The 25,554-nt window shown below is 40.7% G+C and overlaps 1 protein-coding gene across 1 annotated transcript in view; it reads right to left on the bottom strand.

Moving 5' to 3' along the window:
* Nucleotides 1–4,642: 4,642 nt before the first annotated feature.
* SDC2 (syndecan 2) overlaps nucleotides 4,643–25,554 on the bottom strand; it is a 61,951-nt gene continuing 41,039 nt past the window's right edge. The window contains exons 2-5 of the mRNA XM_061373192.1: nucleotides 16,697–16,808; nucleotides 9,471–9,604; nucleotides 8,564–8,699; nucleotides 4,643–6,913 (exon numbers count right to left, since the gene is read on the bottom strand). Coding sequence (XP_061229176.1) covers nucleotides 6,750–6,913; nucleotides 8,564–8,699; nucleotides 9,471–9,604; nucleotides 16,697–16,808 — 546 coding nt within the window. The 3' untranslated portion in view covers nucleotides 4,643–6,749. The remainder of the gene's footprint in view (nucleotides 6,914–8,563; nucleotides 8,700–9,470; nucleotides 9,605–16,696; nucleotides 16,809–25,554) is intronic.

Raw genomic sequence — 25,554 nt, 5'->3', positions numbered from 1 at the left:
CTTCTGACTCTTTGACAGCTCTTCTGTAGATATAAAATTCTCTTTTTTATTATTATTTTCAGGCTTCTTTTTTTTTTTTTTATTTTTATAAAACCACTTAGAAGCTGAAAAAGCAGGAAAGCTTGTACTTTCCCATGCTACTGGAAAAAGGAAGGAAGATTGAGACCTACAGATTTTGAAGTCTTAACAGACACTGTGATTGGAATTACTCAGTTCAATTCAGTAACTAGTAAACTGCTGTTCCCTAATAAGTAAGATATTTCTAATAATTACATATGCTTTAAAGAAAATTTTTTTTTGCTAATCTTTGTTCTGATGTGCTTAATATATTTTACTTTATAAGAAATGTTAATTTTATGCATTCTTAATGAAATCTCAATTTCCATTGAAAAGCAAGTTGAAGCAAATAAAAGCTATAAACTGAATCAGCTGGTAAATGAATATTTATTTACCATCTTTAACAGAATGGAAGAACTAGAATATGAAAGTTTAGCTTTGTAACGGCATAAATATGTAAATAGTGTCTGCTCCTGCAGAGCAAAAAGAAGTACAATATTTACTGTAAATATTAAATTACAAGTTAAGAAGTCATCTTGTTTACCAGCCAATGAAAACCAATTTTCTTTAGGAATATGCCTGAGCACATGCAAAAGGAGGTGAAAGCTGGTGATTTAAAGAAAAGTTTCCTGCTGCTGCTGTGACTGCAATCAGTAAGTTAAGCTGTGATTCTCAGGAAAGATGTTCCTATGGGATGGACCTCAGAGAATGCAAATTTACTAGAACTGTTCCTGAATCCTTGCCTCACCAGCATGAAGGTTGCATGGCCCCTGGCCCAGCAGTGAGGCACCATGTCAAGGCAGGGTCCTTCATTCGAGCTTTTTGGTCTAAGCAGGAGTTAAGCTGCCATCTCAGCCATCTGAGACTTGGCCCCAGAAGCTGCTCCTTCCCAAGAAGAGATTTTTCCCCAAGTCAGCATTAACTCAGCTAGCACTGTGGGCTGGTTCAGAAGGAAGCACATGCTCCACTTCCCTTCCTTTCACAAGAGACTCTTCTGTTAGCTCTGCGGTAACAAAAATTGTAGGGATGAATGATGAAAACTGAACTTTGGACTGTTTTACATTCTTTCGGTACTGTTTAGTGTGATGGTTGTTGACTTCTCCCATTGCTATATTTAGAAGGGGACTAGGAAGGAGATGAGTATTAGTATTATGGGTTATGACACAAAAACATCAAAAAGTAAGTCTTCCCATTTCTTGTTGTATCCTCTGGGGAGCTGCAGTGTTTAGAGAAAGCTCCTGTTCCACTACAGGAGCTTGGGAAAATGGGCACCGAACTTTGTTTAGACTCCTGGACTACATATGGCCATACCAGGTGGGTGTGTAACTAGGACACAGAACTTTTCCCTCCACTGACCTTAGTTTCCCACCGCTAGATAAGCTTCATGTAGCATGTCTGGTGGAATTATTGTTCCTTATACGTCAGTGCTTGAATTAAAAATAGAAAAAAATCAGAAGCTTCCTCTACATTCAACAAATCAACAAAAGATCCATGGGAAAAAGAATTGAATAATGCCCCAGAAGAAATCTAAATGAATTAAAGTCACCCCCTACAGAGAACTTGGGTTCTGTTTATTTTCAACAAACTATTACAGGTTTTGCAATATTTTTCTGGAAGTTTTTCACAGGCATTCCTATTTCCTGCCACTCTGGGCTAGGGCTGAACTGCCAGGCTGGAGGAATTCTTTGGACCTGACCTTCAGCCATGAGAGACAGCAGCCCTCAGCCCCTGCCTAACTATAGCACAGTGTTTTAAGCTGTAACATGAATTAAAAAACTCAAGAGCTGTGCAGGCTGTTCCATAAACATATCTGATAATGAAGGAGTTAGGGGTAGTTTGACATCTCCCAAACATGGAAAAGAAATGGAAAGTTGCTTCAAAGCACAACAGTACATCTCAGCAGCAAATCCCTGGTTGCACATCTCATCCATGTCTTCCCACCTCCCATGAATGAAACACAACCCAGATCCTTGCAAGTGCTATGCATCCTGATTGTAGCCTCCTGTCACTCTTCCATCACCTCCTGTGGGCAGCAGCAGGTGTGGGGGGTCAGAGCTGCCACTGCAAACATCTGCAACAGGTAGCACCAATGTCCAATGTGCTGGGAAGCTGTGTACAACTAAGGGCGTCCCTCGGAGTATGACACCAACATCTTCCCACTTGCCTGCCTATGAATTCTCTTTGTCGAGGGCAAATTCAGGGTGACAGCAACAACTCAAAAAAAACCAGAATGCCTTGTAACTTACAGTGGAAAATGTGGGATGTCAGGACAGTTCTCTTCATGCCTCCTTTCCATTTACCCCAAATTCATGTCTGTAGTTAGTTCTAGAGAACTAATCAGCCGTGCCCCCTCCATCCCCCCAATTCCCACTAGAAACTAAGCTCAGATGTTGCCAACACACAGAACAATTTTCAGTATTCCACCCACATGAGCAGCTACTCTGCACATCCAATGCACATGTGAAATTGGATCATAGGGGTCAGGGCAGGAGCCCACATTTCCATTTCTAGTTCTACTGAGCTTAAGTTCTATCATTTGTTTTCAAAGCAAAAAATATACAACTTACTTTACACGGGAAGAAATCTCGGCAGAGCATCTTTTCCACTGTCAGGGTTAGGCTACAGCTCCCTTGTCCCACACACACAGCTGAACCCAGTGCCTGGTCAGCTGAAGAGTCAGGAGGAAATGAAACGCACATGTCAGCATCCCCCTCTCCTGAGCCAGTTCCTTAGCAAAACTGCTCTTCTCCACCAGCCATGAACAATCACAGGACCAGAAGTCATGCCAGGGAATGCTCTAAAAGTTCACAGCACAGTTTTCACACCCAGGTTCAGAGCTCTGATACGAGGGCAAAAGATTACATGTAACAAAATTAATATTAAAGCTCATTAAAAATGGAAGACACTATTGCAAATTCTTTAAAGGAAATTATCCCAATGTGATTAAACAAGCCTAAATAACAAATATAACTGCAAATTTAGAAAAAACTGCTGTATTATTTCCATCTGTCAGAATAATAGTTTCCTTGGAGATCTTCTGTCACCCCCCAGATTCCTTTTTCCTTCTTCTTTGCTTATTTGAGCAAATAATCAGAAAGCTATAACCTCTTTCACACCAGTAGTTTTTGTTCAATGTTTATCTGGATACTTCTTTCCTTGCAAAAGTTTCCAGTATTCTGTATGTTGCTTAAAAATCTTACCTATCATGTAAGAATGCACTTCATTTCAATACACAGCTTCAAGGAGAAAAAAGAATAACAACTAGCCAAAGTTACAAATATGCTATTCTCTTTGTTAGGTGGTGCAAAAGGACATTTTTGGTTTTAATAATACATTAAAATATGTATCAATGGAGTGCAATGCTCGAAGTGAAGGAAAACTAGCTCTGCAGCCTGTAAACACAAGCTACAATGCACTTGTGTAAAGCTTCCAATCAGAGGAACCAGAAACTCAACTTCTGAAGTTACTTTTCCATGAATTAAGCAAAGACAAGAGACTTAATGTAAACTTTATGTTTCTTGCACTGGGCTTCATTTGCACAAAATCTAAGAGGAAGTAACCATTTATAACCCAGTGTAAATCAAAGCAAAATGGCATTCTGATAAACACGAGAGCCTATCAGTCACAAGGAGACACCGTATCAGGTTGCTGAGGAATTTCAGAGCTGCTAGAGCAGCTCCAGCAGGGAAGAGCCAAGGGTCTCTGTGAAAAGCCATCCAGAGCTACAGATGCCACTGCTAGCTGCGGGCAGGCGGCGTAGCATCCACAGCCTGGCACCAAGACTCCCAGCTGCCCAGCAACATCTATGAGTAGCCAGAGTATTGCTAGAAATGCATCCAGGAAGGGGAGAACAAAAGGGAAGCAGAACTGAAGACCAACTTGTACTAGGAAGCCTCAGCATGAGAGAAGCACATTCAGCTGTTGATCTCTTCTGAGCGGTGTGAAGCTGGGTGTCTGCATCAGCCTGGTTTTCAGACTGATGAAAACTGAAATGATGTTTATAATGGAGATGATAGCTCTGTTAGAATTTTTCGCTAATACTATGGTTTGGCACTGAAAACAGGGAAAGAGATCACAAGATGATAAATGCTACTATCACACCTACTGCATGTTGAAGAAGTTTCAGGGTTTTGTTAGGCAGGGTGGGAGGACTGCGATGCTTTAAGTCCGTGTACATAGCTGAAGCATTAAACATCTTCTGCACATAACAGTGGATAATGTATATGTAGTGGAAAACAGGCAACTGGTGAAATAGAGCTGAAGCTTTATCATTGCTTCTGCTTGTTAGCAGAGGCAGGAGGAACTAGACAAGCATAATATTTGGTAGCTTGCACAATTACGACAGGTGTCTATGTTGGATAAAGTGTTCTGCACATTAGGAATAGAGGCGGAATCCAACATACGTAAATAAAAAGAAAACAGCTTCTTAATATCAATTTGCTTATGAAGGAGAAGACAATTTATCTGGCACTTAATATTCATAGCTATACTTACAGCAAAATTCATCACACCCTTAAAGAAAATTCAGATCTACTACCTCAAGCAAAGTGGGCTTCAAAAAACTGGATGTCAGACTATACAAATGAAGTATTAGTTTAGGCATGGTAGACTTTATTTTGGCACTTTAACAAATGCTTTATTTTACAGCAGTGGCACAACATTTGCCAGAAATTTTCTTTTCTTGGCACAGTTATTTCAAGCAATTATTTTACTAATTGAATTTCACTAAATATTGCACAATAAGATAAACCTGCTAAATTCTTACCCTGTTTTTACTTGATGAACTTGTATGGCTTTGAAAAACTTGCCAGTAAGTATAAGTAATTTTAAAAGCAATATATTAAATATTTTAGCACAGGATAGCATTCATTTGTTCCTAAATGACCACTGAACTTGGGACAGCAACAAATACAAGTTATGCAACTCTTTCGTAAAGAGCTACCAGAACTTATTTACATTACATTGCCATTTCTGAGAAGCACTTCAGCTTGACATCCTGATCACCTGTATTTTGGAAATCTCAAAAATAAGAAGTGAGGAGGTTAACAGAGCAGAAGACGAAGCCATTTGTCTGTTAGAAAGCGTAATATAAGGAGGCAGACTATCATCTTCTCCATGTGTCCCTCTATCCAACACCTATCTGAGGTCTAAGCAACAGAACCTTTTCTCTTCTACTCGGAAAATTTCTTTCTTCTCTTATGAAGATATTTCACTTGTCTCAACTCTTCTGCTGGAGTCTGAGCAGAATAAACCAAAATTCTCCAAAGGCCAGGGAATAAAACAATCCTGAACAACAAATCACAACCCAATATACACAATAAATGAACCCAGGTACTCCTTTGAATTTTAGAGTATGGAAAACAACATTTGCAGGACAAACAGGTCTGTGTCAGTACTGTCATTAAATATAATGCAAAGGTCAAATGACTCATACACCAGATGCAAGACTTAAACATTCCTGCTTTTCTCTGTCACTTCAGCAATAAATCTAGTCCAAAGATCAGCTTGGATCAACAGCCTTTTTCTTTTGGTCTGGATTTTTAAGATATACTAAGTGTACTCTGTGACATTAAAACATAAGCAAGTAGACATAAAATGAAAAGCGTACAAAAGTATATCACAATGGAATTCTCAGTATTAGGCCACATGATTTATTCAGTAGTGTTTATGTTCCCAAATTACAATTATGTCTATCCATGTAAGACTACAAAAGTTACCATTAGAATTGTCTGTGCTTATAAAATACCAACATTTTCTTTTACTGTTATATACTCATTAACACCAGTCTGCGACGAGTCACATATAATCATAGGCACTTCAAAGGCTTTAAAAGACGTTTACAACTTAAATGCATTTTTTAAGAACAAAAATTTAAACCCCTACTTGTACCTTCAAATTGCAAATAATTAACAAATACAGTGGCCATAGAAATCTGCAGCAACTTCTCAAAATACTGTTAGAGTCTTTGGGTTTGCTTAGGTGTGTCAGTGGCTTACTCCAAATCTTCCTTACAGGAGATTTGTTTAGTAAGAATACGACTATACAGTTTGTAGTAATCCAATTTTACACATTAATTTGCTGTTACAAATCTCACTGAAGCTACAGGTACGCTGAGAAACAATGCAAAGTGTAAAATTGATATTCTGACACTTAAATTTATACAAAGTGGAGGTTAAAGTTTACATAGCTGAAAAATTACATTTACACTAAAAGTTACTGTTATCTGAATTATCCGAAGACAAATTGCACCATGACAACTACAAAAAAGGCATTTTTTGGAAACAGATAAATTAATGAAATAAAAACTAACTTGTAAGGTCAATCTGACACATGCTGACAAAAATTAAACAACTTTCATTGAACCATAGGATAAAACAATAATTTTCATTATTTTATATTTATGCATAAAGTTTTAAAAATGATTCAGTGAATATCAATGGTTTTATAAAATAACGCTTTGCCACTGTTATTCACAGAACACTGCAAATGTTAAGTTTTAATTTTACATTTGTAAAGGAATACATGAAAAGTTTTAAATACAATGGGATTTTGTCGTAAAGGTGCCGGAATGGCTCTTTAATGACAAAAAAAAAAAAGAAAAAAAAAAAAAAAAGGGATCTTCATTATTCAATGCAAAAGCTTTATTTAAAAAAGTTCAGTGATCTCATAAATAGAGACACTAAATAGGAATTTTATGCATAAAACTCCTTAGTAGGTGCCTTTTGATAGGCAGCACAGGATGGTTTACGTTCACCAAGGTCGTAACTGCCTTCATCCTTCTTTCTCATGCGATACACCAGCAGCAGGATAAGGAAGATTGCGAAAAGAAAACCGATAACTCCGCCAGCAATAACAGCTGTAATCAAAGAAAAAGACATTCACAATATGCTGGGAAAACAAGTTTAGCACCACGTTTCTTTTTCATCTTACACAATAAGGGTGCTATTATTTTCAAATTGCAGAAAAGGACTCCCATTATGCAACTGTCTTGATTATTAGTATCCTGAAATATATTCTCAGAAATGTTTATTGAAGCAGTCATTTAAAAGAATATTCCACCTACAGGTCAGTGATGCAACAACCCACAATTCTAACAAGGTTATTAAAAATTTCCTAAAACCTCAATTAAGAGAGCCACCAATACTCTCAGAGCAAAAGTTCTATTAATTTATAATAATAATTTTCAAGTTTCTTTCAAATTCATTTTTCAACAGTTAATATTTTCAGCCTAAAAAGAACTATTTTGTCACACTGGCTAAGAAATGGGTTTTCCCTTTTCTCCATCAGTTTTCACCCTGACTTAAGGCTGAAATAAATTTCCTACTGATGAGCAGTAGGAGAGAACATTTCATGGAGCTGTAGGAACAGAGGCATTACATTCATCATGCATTTGCAAGTGTGTAGAAAGTACTAACTCCAACTAACTTTCAAGAGCAAACTTGCATGCTTCCATTGATGTGGCTATTACACAGAATCACAGAATCCCAAGGGTTGGAAGGGACCTCAAGAGACCATCTGGTCCAACCCCCCTGCAAGAGCAGGGTAACCTAGAGTACATCACACAGGAACTTCTCCAGGCGGGCCTTGAATATCTCCAATGTGGGAGACTCCACAACCCCCCCGGGCAACCTGTTCCAGTGCTCTGTCATTCTCACAGTAAAGAAGTTCTTCCTGATGTTAACGTGGAACCTTCTATGCTCCAGTTTACACCCATTGCCCCTTGTCCTATCACTGGGTATCACTGAAAAAAGCCTAGCTCCATCATCCTGACACCCACCGTTACATATTTGTAAACACTGATGAGGTCACCCCTCAGTCTCCTCTTCTCCAAGCTGAAGAGACCCAGCTCCTTCAGCCTCTCCTCATAAGGGAGGTGTTCCACTTGATGCTCATGGGAAGACATGGTCCAAACCTGTGTGACTTTCATGGCTCCCAGCACCTCCTCTGAGGACAAGTGGGGAAAAGTGTACCTCTAAACACTGTTCTTATGCCAAAAACCCTTCATGTGGTGAAAACATTGGTGGTTAGCCTGTGCCTCCCTGTGTTATGCATGGAAATAGATCTTCTGTATCCTAAGGGGGCACTCATCTGTCCCTCTTCATTCACCTGTCTACCCACCCCTTGCCATGAGCTCCTCGGGCAGTGACTGTCTGCACCAGCTGGACCAGACAGCAATGTGCTCTCGGGAGTATGGGTGAGAAATACATTTTTGCACTGCAAGCATCAATCCAAATACCAACTCCCTCTCTGAGCTGTGGAAGCTCCAGACACTTAGCTGGCAGTACTCGGCTTGTGGGCATCGAATCAATTAGCAACATACTTTGCCATTAAGCAACTCCAGAAGATTCCCATCTCATTCTCATCAAATTAACCTCTGGTACCTGCTACGAATGCGTTTAAGGATCTATTGAAAAATACAAACGCTGAGTTTGCATTATGTGATATGGATCCCTTCTGTTTTGTGGGGTATTTCTGGTGAGCTGGACCTTAACAAATGTGGCCTCACCTGCCAGAACTTCTGTTCTCTGGAAGAGGTTTTCTGAATGCTTCTCAGTGTACACATCGGTGTCATCCCCTGGCTGATCGCTCTTTTTCTTGGCATCCACCTCAGTCCTTTCCTCTTTATCGATTTCTTCAGGTGACTGTGGCACAAAAGGAAAACAGAGCACTGGTTACAGACAGGGAGCACCACAAGTCTGCACAGTCACTGCCTGTCATGGGCAGCCACGAAGCTGTGGCTCCATGCTCATTGTCCACAATATCGACAAACACAACACACGGGAAGCTCTCTGACCACAGAAAGCTGTACTGGACACCGTAAATGGATCTATTTGTTGTCATTATGTTGAAATGAAAAACATCTCACACAAACTTAAAACTCCCAAAACTATATTTAACAAACAGTTGGCAAATATTTCCTGTGTTTATCAGAGTAATGGCCTCTGAATGAATTCTGAAATTAACACATCAGATGCCATATTCAGAACACCTTTGAGGGTAACAGACAATATTACCTGAGGTGGTAGAAGGAAATACTGAAATGCTAAATGGAACTTGGCAAGTGTTCAAACTACAGCCAAACCACACAACAGTCTCCTTTGAGGAGGGAAATTTCATGTAGAATTTTCTGAATAACAGTATCAGACATGTAATAAAGGTACAGCTGAGACTCAAAGGTATCATGAAAAGCTGTCATGTGTATCTAAGTTATTCTTTTTAACATCTCTTTTCTTTCATGTGAAATACAGACTTTCTAGTACAAATGAAACTGAGCAGCTCTGTATTCATTTAACAGGCTGCAACAGCATTAAGAAAAGTGTGTGTGCTTTTTAATCCATATAAATCAAAGTTAATATGAAGCCATCAGAGGTGTACAGCAGAACCATTTTAACCATTGCTCTCCAGCCACACACCTTTGTTTGTGCAGGCACCTTGGTCTGCATTTTCACTGTGGTGGTCTCAGTCCTAGATGCATCACTAGTTGCCGGTAATTTTGGAAGCGTTCTGGATGTTGTTATCACTGTACTATCCTCATCTTCGTCAGCACCTGGAGGCAAAAAAGGTGACACTGCATTTACTGGTGAAATCCTCCCAGACTAATCACATTTTTAACTATGACACCAAGGTAGGGGTGCTTGCACAGCTCACCCTGGGCAAATGGCCTAGATGATAATGCCTGCTAAGATAAGGATGAAAGAACAGTGTGCTCCAAACTGCAAGGGAGATATTTTCCCCAAGTGATCCCATGAAAGAGGATGGAGGCCATCAGCCAGATTAAGCAGTAACCAGGAAATTACCACGATATTTTTGAAACAGTAGGAACCAGCCTGAAAAGAAGCATGAAAAAAAGCATAAATACTTGTAACAGGGAGAAACCCTGGAGTGGAAGCAGCAGCTACTAGGGCTGTGTGACCCTGTCTGACATGGCCCCTTGGTACCATGGGCTCTTCTGGGGCTCGACAGTGCCACTCCCTAACCCCTGGATGTCCCCAGCAGCACCTCTAGCTCTAGCCATCATGGGGGCACCCCTGGAAGCTGTACCATGGGGGTGCAGGGCCACCTCCTGTCACCCCCAAGAGGTGGTGGGGCCCCGGGATCACATGGGGCTGGGGACACCCACATCTCCACAGCGGGGTTGTGTGGGCAGAGGGTCCTGCACACCCCGATGAGGGAAGCTTACACACCCCATGGCCTGCAAGGGTGTGTTTGTGCGTTGTGAACAAATCTTTGTGTGCATGCGGCACATGCTCAGGTCAGTTACAGAAGGAGGTTGGAGATTTGTAGTTGCATGTTACCATCTTTTTAATTGGCTGGTATTGTGGTTATGCATTGTACTGCTGATATTAAGCCCATACACGTAGTTCAAAGATTGCCAGCTAATTACATAAATCAATCAATCAATCAATCAACTTTGTTACCCTGACTTGACTTAAACCATATGAACTGAACAGTTTTTCTCTGTAACACACTGCTTCAACAACAAAATCCTTTTTCTGCAGCAGATCTGTTAAACCCTCAAACATAAAAACCCAAGTAGTTCGTATCTACAGAAAGACTATGTTTCAGTCATCAGGAATTCACATGTTTTTAAACTCTGTAATTCAGAAGTCTTTTTCTTTTGAAATAAAGAGTGAGAGAACAGAAAACTCCCTAAAGATGACCTTAAATTTAATTTCCTCCACATTCAAAGCCCTGCTGAAGTATGAAGATTCCTTTAGAATAAGATAATGGACATGTCTAATAAATATCCTTTAGTGATACTGGAAGGAAGAAGACACAGACAAGAAACTAAATTATTGCAATGCCTGAAAGAGGAAAACAATCAGCCTGTTCTTGGACCACTCCTTAGGAATCTCAATGTGTTCTGCTCATTACAGACACCAGTCACCCAAGTAACAATTGGGTAATAAATCCAGCAAATGTGCATAAGAGAATTCCTTGCAAATAAAAATATATCCTCTTACAACAGAATAGTATGACTCACTCATTCCAAACTCAATTTTTATCTTATTTTTGCAAAGAAAAGGGACAGGCTGAAAATACGAGCACAATAACGATGTTTTGAACTCATGATCAAGAATTATATATATTTGGCATTGAAGGGAAGGGAATTAACAAGACAATAATTAAAACTACTTCTGTACTGTAGGAAAGAAAATTTAGAATAATTTAAAAAAGTACTACATTAAAGCTACTGGCACAGAATAATACTGGAAAAACCCTCAGATCAGAGATACCAAAATTACAGTGCAACATCTAGAATAAGACCTCACAACAAGAATCAGATATTTTCCTGAAATGCTACTCAAAGATCAAAAAATCAGCATCTTACTTCGAAACAGAGGTGAGGAAAGGCATCCAACAGGAAAATTTTTATGGCTTTGCCTCAAGAGTTTTCTTCAAGAAATAAGGGCCCAATGTACAGCTCAGGCTGCTTCACCTTCCAAAGTTCCTCCAAATTACACACAGTTTTCAGAGTCAAGGAAATTAAAATTGATGAGCAAATTAGAGATCTGATGATAAAACACACTTTGAGAGTACAGAACTTTATTTTCTTTTTCTGAAATGAGAAGTCCCTTTTAATCACAACTGCTTCTCCAAATCCTTAAAAGGTCACCTTTGCTTCAGGCAAGTCGTGTCTGCCAGATAAAACGGTGAGCATTACAGCTCCGAACCTCTCTAGCTATGGAGGATGCAGATCTCTGGTTTCAACAAATGGATGACTAATCTAACTCCTGGACTAGTCACTACATTTGCAGTGAAGGTACCCAACTCCTCTTCTGTATGGCCTAAGGAAATCCTGACAATCCCCAAAATACTGGGACACCTATCATTTAGGCCTGACTTAGGTACCTTCTCAAACACATCCCCATGGTTCCTGCTTTCTAATTAGCTTTATCTAGACAGGTGTCTGCTTGGCACGGAGTAGAGCTAAGCAAAGGGAAGGCATTTCCTTTGCTAAACTGACAGTAGTTTTCTCAGAATTGATCATAAATACAACTAAGGGATAGAAAAAAACTCTCTAAAGCTCTCCAGAACATCACAATAGCACTTTACATAGTATCATGATCCTTAAAAGGCAAAAAAACCCACAACCCAACAACCAAAAAAGAGAGAACAAACCCCCTTCCTGAATCAAAAAGGATTGGAAAGAAAAAAAAACTATAGTGTCTGGTGTGTACATGAGAATAACTTCCAGCTAGGTTGTTAAAAGGAATACTGTGATGTGGCTGGTGTATAAGAGCTAGCTTACTTTTTCCTCTTGAAAATATCACAGTCTCTTTAGATAATTTCTGGATTTGTCCAGCTTGGGTGACAGTGCTGGGTATAAACTGCCTTGAGTTCCTTGACAGATAGATACTGCCATCATAGTGAGGGCACCACAAACCCCCCTGTGGTAATTAAACCCATAGCCATCTCTGTAGTAAAGAGTTGAAACCTCTTCATTATCACACACCATCTTCTATCCACCACAACTTCTTCAGGATGCCCAGCTCCTGTCTTCATAGTGGTCAAAATAGCTCTAGATTGTGCTGTAGCATTGGAAATATCTAATATAGCCCTCAGTAATGTGTCTATTAGCTGCCTCTTAGATGACAGGAACACAAATACACTTTCACGCTACTGGTGCTTGAAGAAACTTGTCAAGAAATCAAAACTGTGCCAGCTTAAATTATTGTACCCTACAAAAAGCCCACGGTACTTAGCACTCCTACTTGCAAAGCAATCAGTGATAAACTCTTCCTACCAAACAAATCCAATAATTTCACCCTATCATTTGGTATCACTTTTGCTGTTGCACATCATACTCTGAGAGTACTACGGTGGTAGTACAAGCAAACTTGTCATAAGCTGGGCATACACATACCCATCGTATCTTTCACACCTTTCACACCTAACCTATCATCAATGTGACATATAGCAGAATGACACATTTTTAGCAGGCTTATCTCACCCCCATTCACGTGAAAAATCCCCAGTACAACCCTTAATCAACATAGTGTTAGGCAACCAGATATGACACTGGAAACATAATACTAGTGCCCTACCACAGACCTTCAGCTGAATTGATGGGGACAGTGCAAGGCTGCTGTGTCTCTGGTAATTCTCACTTAAGGAGGGAGAAGAAAACCCAACAAAACTTGAAGAAAGAACAAAAGTTAGAGTCTTAACTGTACTGAAGTATAAGATTCTGTCCAGCACAAAAAACCCTACACTTTCAAACAGTGTCACAGTAGGATTTTATGTTGAAAGACCTGGAGAACGAGGCAGTCAATGACACGGAGCATGCTTGGGGCTGGTGTGACATACGGAGAGAAGAAGCTCTTGCTCCAAGCCAATCTGAAAGGCACTCACGAATGGGAGCGTAGGAAATAGAAAATGAATACTTGCTGTGTTGCCTCCACCACGGTAGGGGAAGCACACCAGAGGGTGTGATGATTCACCTGGAGTGTCTGCCAGGCACTGGGCAGGAGCACCCAGCAGTGGCCATGGCCCCTGTGCTGCATCCTGTTCAGCACCTGGGAGAGCACCAGCGCCTCTCCCAAGAACCAGCATCCCCCTTCTTCCCCAGCCACCCCACCACCCATCACCCAGCGCACACCACACACACTACTGCTGGACTCAAACTGCCTTCCGGCCTTGCAGCATAATTTTGCCTTCCTGTTAGGTCAAGAGCCAAAGCAGACCTGCTCTTGTGTTTCTTGGAGAAGCTCCAACCCCACCATCGTAATTTTTCTCCAAGAACAGTCCCGAGCCACAATCTCAGACTCGACCTAGTTCACCCTGATCTAACCTTCTCAGCTCAAGCTGCTATTAACTGAGAAATACTAGTTTGGGAAAGATAAGAGGGAGGAAAAAATCTGCATGATAATACAATTAATATATTGCAGAGACTTGTTTACCACAAGTAACTTCAGAGAAGATAAAAGAACCAAACTGATAGTTTTCCAAAGAGCTTGTAGATAAATCTGACAGAAGCGGTACCTTTCCTTAACATAAGGGTAGTCATGCTGGTTAGCAGCTGCTTCCAGTATCTGCATGACCCAGGTTCAGTTAGGACTTTTTATGCCAGAGGAAAAGGTAGTTATAAAAGCATTTCAAGTTATATAGGCAGGAAAACTGCTTTTACTCTTCTATTATTATGCTGCATAAAACCACCAACACTAAACACAATGATGACAGACTGAGGCATCTTCTCAGAGGTGGAGACTGGAAGAAGGAAACAGTGGACTAATGAATTCACAACTTTCTGTTCTTGATACAGAGCAGTGAGGAAACAGACATGGCTACTTCAGAAACTGTTAACCAAGAGGATGTATTTGGACTCAACACTTTGGCAAAAGCACAACGGTAGCTGAATGTACATGAAGACTAAAGAAGCTATGAAAGGAAAGGAAAAAAAAAAAGCAGAATACCATCAACTTTTTTTTTTTCTACTTTACAAAAAGCCCTCAGCCAATTTCTAGTTTGAAATGTGTCATGTCTACAGAGACATTTGTCCATGTTAATGCTGCTGCAGACCTGCAAGGGCATTAATGGTAGTGCTGACAATTCCTGTCTATCTCCACAGGCCTGGTGGCATCTAACAATCTTCATACGAAAGAAAGGAGTCAGCATGTTCTCATGTTGGATCTGTTTGCTTGAAGTGCAATTACACGGCAAGAAAACCACTCTTCAGTGGGAAGGTTCTTCCTGCTAGAGGAACACTACGTCACTGAGTATCAAGTAAAGAGACAAACATTCAACATAATATAAGGAAAACTGATCATTGGTACATCTAGAGGACACTTTCTACTTCATAAAATAGATAGCAGTAAGTATGGAATGGGTAGAGTGGCAGGGATGCTAATCTGCCTCCCTCTTGAGATTTGTTTCTTAAGTGAATACAACTGGGCCCACAGATTGGCCAGAAGATTATTTTAACTTAGAGTTTTTACTTTGCTTTAAAGTACTAGATTTTGGTACTGTAACATGAGCTCTTTGGAGAGGCATCCAGCTAGTCTCAGTCTACAATGAGACTTTTCCTGTTTTCTTGTAGGAAAGAAACGAAGATTGCCAGAGGCAGCAAGAATGCTCCCTGTTGGCATTACTGTTGGCGAGTCTAGAGGCGGATTCTGTCCTTCTGGCTCCACTTTTACCACTGAGAGGAGTTAATAAAATCTCAACCCAGTTCTTGTATAGTACTTTCCACTTAAAAAGCAGGGCTGCATTTTGAATCATTCACATTAGAAACAGCCACACTTCATAGAGGGATAAAAAAAATAAAAGGCCAAAAAAGCAGACCACTCTCCATACCACTATTTATTAACCTATCTCCTTTCATGAATCTTACCAAGTCACCAGCATCTGAAAACAGAATGGGAAGCTTACTGAAAGTGCAGTTTTACTGGAGGTCAGATTTTTCCTCAGTCCTGAAAACTGGATGAAAACACTGAATTTTTAATTTAATGTATTTTTTCCTTTTCAAATGAAATGTTACGTTTTCCCTCAAAGAAGTCTAAAGCAAGGAGGTCCAATTAAGCCTTTGATCACAGTGGAACATCAAATTGCCACCACGAAGGACTCCCAAGATACAGGGTATCACCCAGGTGCCAGTGACCTTGGGCCTGGATTTGCCTGGCAGCACAGTCATACCTCTGCAGACTCCATTTTGACATATCCTTGAATCACCAAAAGAAAGAAAAGGCAAAAAGCCATCTGAAAAATCTCAGCTGTGTCTTAGAAGGTAACAAAGACAAAACATACATAAAAAGTATGACAAAAGGTGCTTCAAGAAGGATTCATCCTTTAAAAATCCGAAGTTTGTATAACCATCAGGAGACAGATTGCAAAAAGTATCATAAAATAAAAGAAAGAAGTAACACACACTTGGAAAAGAAATGGGATTTCCACAACAGCTTAGCAAATACTCAAAGCAACAAGGAAATTCCTCTTCCAAAAATACCGTAAAATCCTGCACTTCACTTTTAATGGCTGGAGCCTCCCAGCCAGTCTAGAAGACACTCTGCAAAGAGACCTTCTGAGAGAAATGATTAATGAGGTTTCACTGACAGTTTTTTGAAGAATGATGAGCTAGTTACATGCCTCTAATGAGTGTTTAAGTCTGAGAACTCAGTACGTTATGTTTAAGAATTACTTAATTCACTTTATGTATGTAATTACCTCAGAGAAAACTCATGTTTTTGGCAGCACTAGACTTCTAAATTTAAAAGAACAACAAAAAGGCATGGACGCTGTTTACAGGAACCCGATGCATAAGAGAAAATAAGATTGCTGCTGCTGTGTTTTCTTACAGACTGCTAAATTAGCATTATGTCATGGGAGTACTAAGCCTTCTCTAATCCATATTTCTAAACTCCAGAGAGATCTACACAGAAAACAGAGAGAAAGCAGAGACAGCAGAGAGAAAAACAACACAGCAAAATGATGAAACTAAGGCGTAAGTGAAAAGAGCAGAAAGTTAAGTTTTTAAAACCGAGCCTGCACGAGTGTTCATTGCTCTGTAAATACAGAGCCAAGCACTCATGACACTCACTGAAAGTATCAACTCCAGCTTATAAAGTAAAACTACGCAGCTTTTCTTCAATCGCATTACCTCTTACACCTTTGAAAATCAAATTGTGACATGTTGTCTCACCTGAACCTGACCCAGAAGAGTAATCATCATCATCAATTGGATAGACGCCTGATGCTTCTTCAACAGAGCTGTTGTCAAGGTACAAGTCTTTATCAGAGGTCAAATCTGTTCTCTGGAAAACAGGTAAGAGAGAATGGTTAAAAAGATAACAGTTCTCCAACACAGCAGTCTCTTAATCTTTACTCCTATTTCGGAAGCTGATGATGGCACACTGAACAGTTTATAATTTCAGTTTATGCAACACATTCATCTAAGGTGTTAAAGAAATTCACAAAAATTGCAGCATAAAAAAATTCCCAAGGCTGCACAACGAAAACTAGGAAACCACCCAATCTTTAGGAAGCAAGCCCCCTTCAAATCACACTTCATTTCATTAAATGCATGAATGAATAAACAGGATTTGCAATATATTCTGCAGAGCTTCTGTAACAAGAGAGAAGCAAAGCCCAGAAGTGAGGCCCTCTGTCAGGATCTCAAATATGACATACATAGGCTGTCACATGCAGACTGTCATTTGATCTGAAATGGGAAGCAACGAGAGCATGTATCAAAACTCATATCACAGGTATATCGACCTCAATGCATTTCTCCTGAAATTTAGCTGTAGCTGCAAGAGGCTAAAAAGTTGGGATTTTGTGAATTTCACCACATTTATGTCCCCAAGTATTTCCCCTGCTAAAGAGAAAGTCTTCTAAAACGAGCTGATAATAGAACAAGGTATCAGTCATCCTTTTAGACTGACAATTCAGGTTCTGAAAGACTAGACAGTCTTTTCTTCCACAGCAGCTTGCACTTGATAGCACATGAACTTCCTTATGGGAGCCATGTATCTTTGATGACTGGGAAGGTACAGGCTGCTATTACTACTATTACTTTTATGACCATTTCTGTGAAGACCAATTTGCCACAACTTTTGAGAAAAGTATGACAGTTGCAAATGGAGTTTTAAGTCAAAAAGCCAAATACCAAAATGGTACAAAGTGCATCTTTTCTGTATCCCAGATAAGCACCCAAACCTGCTGCTCTGAGTACCAAGCATTTCCATCTTACTTTTTACTGCATGGCATTGATTGCCTGGTTTATTCTGCCCAGCATTCACTGTAGCTTTCCTGAAGGGGTACCAGATTGTGAAAGGGGTAACTCCTGTATACAAAGACTCATATCAGACTTTCCAAGGTATTTTTTTTCCTCCAAAGATCTAAAAAATATTGTCAAAGATGTCTGTTACTTATTCTTTTAGGAGTTGTTTGGCAACAGTTTCCTGTTCTCACCTTTTCATGGCAGAAAACTGCTTTCAGTTTGATCTACAGTGAAAAAATGATTCTTCATGGAAAGCAGAAAGGCCATCCTGATTATTAGACTATTTTAGAGTAAAAGACCTTTCCACTGGGGGTGCCTATAACACTTCACTGAAAAGCTCTGAACTAAAACAGTGTTACTCTGTTTTTCTTCTACAGAGGAAAAAGAAAAACAACATGACACTTGGTCAAAGTCTACTCTTGCTATGGCAGCTTTTACCTGTGGGATATGCGGAAGAAGAAAAGCCCTGTTTTTAAGACAGATTTACAAAAGGTCTACTCTCATCTGCTGCTGCTAGTTCACACGGTCTGCCTAGAACTGGCTGCAGTCCAAAGCAGAAATTCAAGACACTGTCTGGTCACCATCAAATGACTTAATTCCTTTAAAATATGTTTCCAAAGGAAGGCCTGAAGTACTTCGGTAGGTGTATAGGTGGTATTGTCATTAAGAAACAGCTGAGACTGTTTCCGTGTAGGAAAACAACTCCCTGTCACGGGACAAATATCCTGCTGTTGATGAGGCTGCCACAATGGACCAAGACACTTCACCCCATTTTACTTTCGGCTACAATTGTGGTACAAAATAGCCCACTCTCCGATACCAGTCAGGAAAAAACAAAACGCATTTAAAGGAAAACACAGGTGGCTGACCATGAGTACAGAAAAGGCATACAATATTCAAAGGCAGTAAATGTTAACCAACACCAAGCTGGGAAAAAAAATTGAAGCCCTACCTGGATAAATTTCCTAACAATGGAAATAACCAACAGCATTTGGCAACAGCTGAGAAACTGCCTGAGTTTGCAAATGTTAGTGACTGAAAACTAGTCTGCATGAGAACAGAAGCTTCACGCATCCATGCCCAGAATTTTTAGTGTGGAATAAAGATATGGACTTACAAATCTATTTATTCCTTAGGCCACCTCCTACTTCTGTCTATATCAGAAGCGAACTTAGTGGAATTAAAAAAAACACACAAAAATCCAAAACATCCTCCTGCAAAGCCCCTGTTTTCTTGCTCTTCCCAGCCTCACAGGACTTAGAGAAGACAGAAATGATCGCTCACAGTTCTTCCAAAGATTCAGTTTTTGTAAGACAGCTGAGCAGCTATCTCAGCCTAGCCCAAGCTGCAAGTGCCTGATCCTGCCCCACCCATCATGCTCACTCCCTTTCTTTCAATGGATTATGGCTTTTCAGCTGCCAAAAAGCTTTCATTTCTAGCTATGCTGAGATGTTTTCAAGATCTAAACCAGCTGAAAACAGAGAAACAGAAACGGAAGGAAAGTCTGTGTAGTTTTCAGTAGCAATTGTATTTTTTGTATGTGAGCATCCACTTTATTTGATTTGGGGGATGCAAAAGATACAATATGAAACATTATTTAATATATAGTATTGTAGGTGGTTTCCTCATTCTCCATCAGAATGAGAAAACTATTCCCCACACTCTTACAGAATCAGTACAATATTTACTATAGGGAGTAATATACAGTACAACTAACTCCAAATGCATTCAGATCAAACACCATGCTCCATCTGAGGAAGATGTTCTGCAGCTTCTCTGGCCAGAGCCCCTTGCTTCAGCCCATTTCTAGTGCAAATGATTCTCATCTAGTGAAACTTGGGCAGGAAATGAGCACCTTCTCAAACAAAAGGCACAAAGAAGCATACTCTAGCTTAAAAATCTGCAGGCATTGCCTAGATAAATGCATTGCACTATCCCCAAAAAGATCCTCTTTGCAAGATGGCTGGCTGACACGGGGTAGGGGAACCTTCTACACCCACAGCCTGCACCTCTTTTCCCAGTTGCTTAAAAGCATGTAGCGCCTTAGGCCACTTGGAATGAAAGTTGTATTTAGGTTTAGAACAAAATCAAAAGCCCAACAGTTAACACAAAATTCTGTGAAGATTAAGCTTAGAAAAATAAGATTGTTGTTAAAAACAAAAGAATGCTTCATTCATGGTCCTTCTGTATCAAGCACTGAAGCCATGTTTTGCAATTTTATGCTATGTAAAAATTAATTTCACAGTATCACAGTATGTTAGAGATTGGAAGGGACCTCAAAAGATCATCTAGTCCAATCCCCCTGCCGGAGCAGGAACACCTAGATAAGGTTACACAGGAACGTGTCCAGGCGGGTTTTGAATGTCTCCAGAGAAGGAGACTCCACAACCTCCCTGGGCAGCCTGTTCCAGTGTTCCGTCACCCTCACTGAGAAGAAGTTTCTTCTCAAGTTTAAGTGGAACCTCTTGTGTTCCAGTTTGTACCCATTGCCCCTTGTCCTATCATTGTTTGCCACTGAGAAGAGCCTGGCTCCATCCTCGTGACACTCCCCCTTTATATATTTATATACACTAATAAGGTCACCCCTCAATCTCCTCCAAACTATAGAGACCCAGCTCCCTCAGTCTTTCCTCATAAGGGAGATGCTCCACTCCCTTAATCATCTTAGTTGCCCTGCGCTGGACTCTCTCCAGCAGGTCCCTGTCCTTCTTGAACTGAGGGGCCCAGAACTGGACACAATATTCCAGATGAGGTCTCGCCAGGGCAGAGTAGAGGGGAAGGAGGACCTCTCTCGACCTACTAACCACCCCCCTTCTAATACAACCCAGGATGCCATTGGCCTTCTTGGCCAAAAGGGCACAGTGTCGGCTCATGGTCACCCTGTCATCCACTAGGACCCCCAGGTCCCTCTCCCCTACACTGCTCTCTAACAGGTCGTTCCACAACCTATACTGGAACCTGGGGTTGTTCCTGCCCAGATGCAGGACTCTACACTTTCCCTTGTTATATTTCATGAAGTTATTCCCTGCCCAACTCTCCAGCCTGTCCAGGTCTCGCTGGATGGCAGCACAGCCTTCTGGCGTTAAATTTGATTTAACATTTGCTCTCGAAATGTTTTCTTGCTTGGGAATCCATGGGGGCCTATGGAGTACTTCCAGGGTGGAAAAACAAGTCTGTTGTCAGTACTCTTGGACAGAGAAAGGTCTGTACCAGCACTTCAGTATGCTCAGGAGGAAAAGTAAAAACGTTTGTAAATTACAACTCTAAAAATCTATTTTTACTTATCATGAAGGCCAAATATTTCAGAGGCCATTTCCTATGGCTAACAATTGAAATGAGAGCCCTTACGACACTTCTCTGTAACAGCCTTATTTCCAGAACTATTAAAACGGCAGGAACACCAGGAAAGGATGTCTGTGTTATCAGTCCTTTAATCTGACCCTGAAGCCACAAAAACTGCTCATTACCTCTTGACAGAGATTGCATTCTTGTCCGTCATTGTTATCCCACTTACATTTTATTCCAAGAATATAATGCTGCAAAATCCTGTGACCTAAATACTTCACATGCTACACGCCAATGATCACCGATTCCTGTCTGGTTATTGACTATACTGGCATAAATCTAAACCTTATGGGTGCAGTGTAGATTAGCACCCATTAAGTACTAGATAAAAGATAATTCCCATACCAGTAATATGTTGAATTTGAAGTTCTTTTTTTTTCTTTTTTTTTACTGAAGCTTACATTTCAAATGATTTTTAATTTAATAAACTTAGATCATCCAGGACATTATAAAAAAAACCCCAAACGCCTCATTCTGACACTAAATGAGATAGTAAGCAAAGTGAAAAGCCTTTTCTGACTCTTCATCTCATCAAAAAAGTACAAAGTGCCCTGCCATAGCCATTGCCTTTTCCAGTACTGCCAATACAGTCATTCCTTTCAGTGCCTGGGGATAATTTAGGAGTAAGACGCTAAAGACTTTTATGCCATATAGATGAAGCCAAGAAAGCTGGTGTGAGGAGCAGTGAAGAAGTAATGCCTACCACGGCTGTTGTGGTTGTTGGAAACTCAGATGGAAGAGCGATGAGTAACTGCTGTATGGAAGGAAGTATTTTATTACTTACAGATGCACACAAATTTCTCTTCTCTGCCTTTTTAGGTATATGTATGGGACAGAGAATTTGAGGTTTGCAGCTGGGTTATTAATGGTACGCTGCTTCCCTTTTTCCCCCAGATGGAAGCCCTTTAGATGCAACCCACTCAGTATGCACAGAACCAGAGAATAGTATTTTAAAAGTGATGTTATATCACAGACACCTAAACCAGAAGGCTCTGAAAATTTGCAAGCATTACAGCTGTTGATTAGGTAGAGATCTTACATGTAAGAAGGGGAAAGGAAACATATAATAACTATATAATATAGTGCTGTTCTATACATGCTTGTATAAAAGAATGCTCAGCTGGTGAGCCTGAGTTCACTGAAGTGATGTATTCTTCATATGCACTACTTTTTTTCTGAAAGCTAACTACCTGAATGCATTCATTTAAAGCCCAAAGGCTATTGCAGAGACTCCCACTGAAGACTGAAAAAAAAGCACTTGTGTGAAGGAGAAGATGTATTTCCCTCTAGGCTTCCTGCTAAAGGAACTATGATCTGCCATCCAACAGCAGTTAGTCCTAACAGGCCTCAGCATTGCCAACCTTGAAGCAGGCAGGTGTCTTCCTATCATTGTCTGCCATTTCTTTGCTTTCCCTGATCACAGCAGAAAAGCTATTTCATCAACTGGGACTGTCCCATTATGAGTTCATTAACCTTGTCCAGGAAATTCTACAGTGCAAAACTTGAGAATCAGTTTTCCATCTCAAAGCACTAGTTTTTCACAAAGAAACGTGCTAATGGAAGAGCATTCACCTTCCATTTCTCATCGTGTTATTGATTCTTAGAGATGAGCTTCTCCTGCTCTGGCAATGCTCATCAACCTCCTTCAGCCTGCACACTCCTATGCTGCCCACATGTACCCTGTTACAAACATGTAACTTTGAATGAGGATTTTATGTTACAAGGCATGTTTACCACTAATTATCTTAATACAGATGTCTTTCTTTCCTTTCACTGATATGCCCTACAGATGGGCACCTAAGAAAAGATGTAGTCCCCATTATTTCCATTTGAAGTGGTGGCCACTTTTAAGAACTCAAAGGCCAAACTCTTCCCAGTAAACCCCACCTCGATGCACTGTGCCAAGTGTGGCGGAGCCTTTAGCAAATGGCAGTGGGAGGCATGGTGGTGGGCAGTTGTGGGAATTTTTGAGAAACAAGCCACTAGTAATTAGGGACATAATTTTAACACAACACGCTAAGGATTCCCCATTTTCTTCCTGGAGAAACTGTACTGCCTGCACAATGGTGATGTGTGGAGCGAGTACTGGCTGCCCTACACCGCAGTCTGTGTAACTGATCACAGCAAAAAATATTCTTTCCATAACAACAGGCCCCAGATTGAATTTTCCAAGTTTGAGAGCAAAGGTTTCGTACAGAAGCCAACATCTGCATTGCTCATTTCCTCTGAATCATTCTGACATGGTTACCATCTCTCAGTTTTACCTTGGAAGGGCTCAAAACCCTCCAAGCACTCTCCAAGGCTGCTGCCTTTCCGTGCCTAGTTCTCCTGCTCATCCACATACCCAACGTGAAAACCAGCCTTACGATGGCAACTGCCTCGACTGGATTTGAAAAAGCCACTGTCTCCCTCACTGCTGGCTTTGGCCAGTTAAATAACAAGCTTTGATTTCCTTGACTCATTCAGGAGAGCTCATTTCCAAAGGTATTTTTAGAATCTTAAAGGACATTTTCTGCCCTTTGTAAATTGACTTTGTACAGGTGTACCTACTAGTGTTGTAAGTCGCGTGTTTGCCCATAGGGATGGTGCTGGTGCTGGCAGCACTGCAGCAGGCTGAGACCCTGTCTGGTACAGCGCAGAGCAGCTATCACGGCTGGAGCGCATGCCAGAAAGATTATTCACGCTTCTTGTACCTCATGTAGAACTTCCTGATGCTACACAAAACTATAGCTTTAGGCCTCCAATCTCTAACGACAGACAAAGGGTTTGACCGCTCGTGGCTGCTGAGGAAAGGCAGAGCCCAAAATAAACACAAGTACTGCAAACTGCTTCTACTACTGCTTGTGTTCAACAATAAAGGAGTCTACCAAAAGAGCTGATTTACAGAGATTGCCTCATGTCAGAGCCAAGAGTCAAAATATGCTGGCTTTTAAGATGCGCACAGTCTGTTATGCCAGACTAATTACCAAAACAGAGACGTGTTTGACAAGAATGGCATTAATAAAAGAACTCTTGCCTGTTTCAGGCATTTCAGCTATGGCAGAGCTTGCACTAAAGAAAATACACTGCATACATGGTGCTCACAGGAAAATGCTCCAAGGCAAAAAGTCCCTGGGGTAAGGAGACACCAACAAGCCACCACTACATCAGTTACTGTTCACTTGCAGCCATGCATCGAAGAAATCACAGTGCTGCAGTTGATAGATTTGTGTTCATACTCTTCACAAAGTCATAGAAACTTGTGTGCCTGTTTTCTAACCATCATCTGTGCCTTTAGAAATATTCCCTTATGTGTAATTACATGCTGTATGGTACCTTACGTGATAACAGAATTTAAAACTGCAACAGGAGAACTTGTTCAAGCTTAATTGAAAATGTTTTTCTTCCCATTATAAAGGGTCACAGATCTGTGCAGTGGATCTCTGGCCTGCTCACAGCTTTGGAGCTGAAGCTTGTCCTGCCTTGAGGAGAAAGATAAACACTCTCTTAAGCTCTGACCTGTTTGAAGAAAATTCCAGTGAAAAAGGAATCTCCTTCTCTGGAGAAGAGAAGGCTGTTTGGAGGCCTCATAGCAGCCTTCCAGTATCTGAAGGGGGCCTACAAGGATGCTGGGGAGGGACTCTTCATTACGGACTGTAGTAATAGGACAAGGGGTAACAGATTAAAACTTAAACAGGGGAAGTTTAGATTGGATATGAGGAAATTCTTTCCTGTTAGGGTGGTGAGGCACTGAAATGGGCTGCCCAAGGAAACTGTGAATGCTCCATCCCTGGCGGTGTTTAAGGCCAGGTTGGAGAGAGCCTTGGGTGACATGGTTTAGTGTGAGGTGTCCCTGCCCATGGCAGGGGGTTGCAACTTGATGATCTTAAGGTCCTCTCCAACCCTAATTATTCTATGATTCTATGGTTCTATGAAAAAGCTTTTAACTTTCCACTTCTTTTCACAGAGTCTGATTTCACATTGTGCATCATATAGCTACTAGATGCACACAGAGACTAAACTTTAGTCTGTTAATATAATGCCTTATCCAGAAGCTGTGTTGCCCAGGGTAGGGCAGAGGTTGCTGTATGAATGTGCAGAAAAGAGGAGAGGTAGCACATTGGCAAGATCAGGCAGAGCTTTCTATCCTTACACGAGTATCAACAGTATGATTTGTGAAGGACAGATCAAACAACTGGGTCCATGCTCTCCAGCTACAATAGATATTTAGTAAATGAACAAAAAGAGATCCTCATCAGTTACACAACAGCCCTCCCCAGGCTACCTAATTAGGCTCAAGCCCATGTGAAGTAGTATTAAAGGACTGCTAGCTGAGCGAGACCATAGTTGGGTCTGCCCCTTCACATGATGCCTTCATCATCTACCCTGCAGAGGATGCCTACATCTTCATTCAGGTATGTGCAATTTTCTGGAACAACAAACCTTTACAACTC

This window comes from Neopsephotus bourkii, unplaced genomic scaffold (genome assembly GCF_033783945.1).
Source record: "Neopsephotus bourkii isolate Nb327-2 ecotype Australia unplaced genomic scaffold, CSIRO-AGI_Nbou_v1 NB_1630, whole genome shotgun sequence".
Taxonomy (NCBI): domain Eukaryota; kingdom Metazoa; phylum Chordata; class Aves; order Psittaciformes; family Psittacidae; genus Neopsephotus; species Neopsephotus bourkii.
The sequence above is the reverse complement of the archived record's forward strand: the minus strand, read 5'-3'. Positions and strand labels throughout refer to the sequence as shown.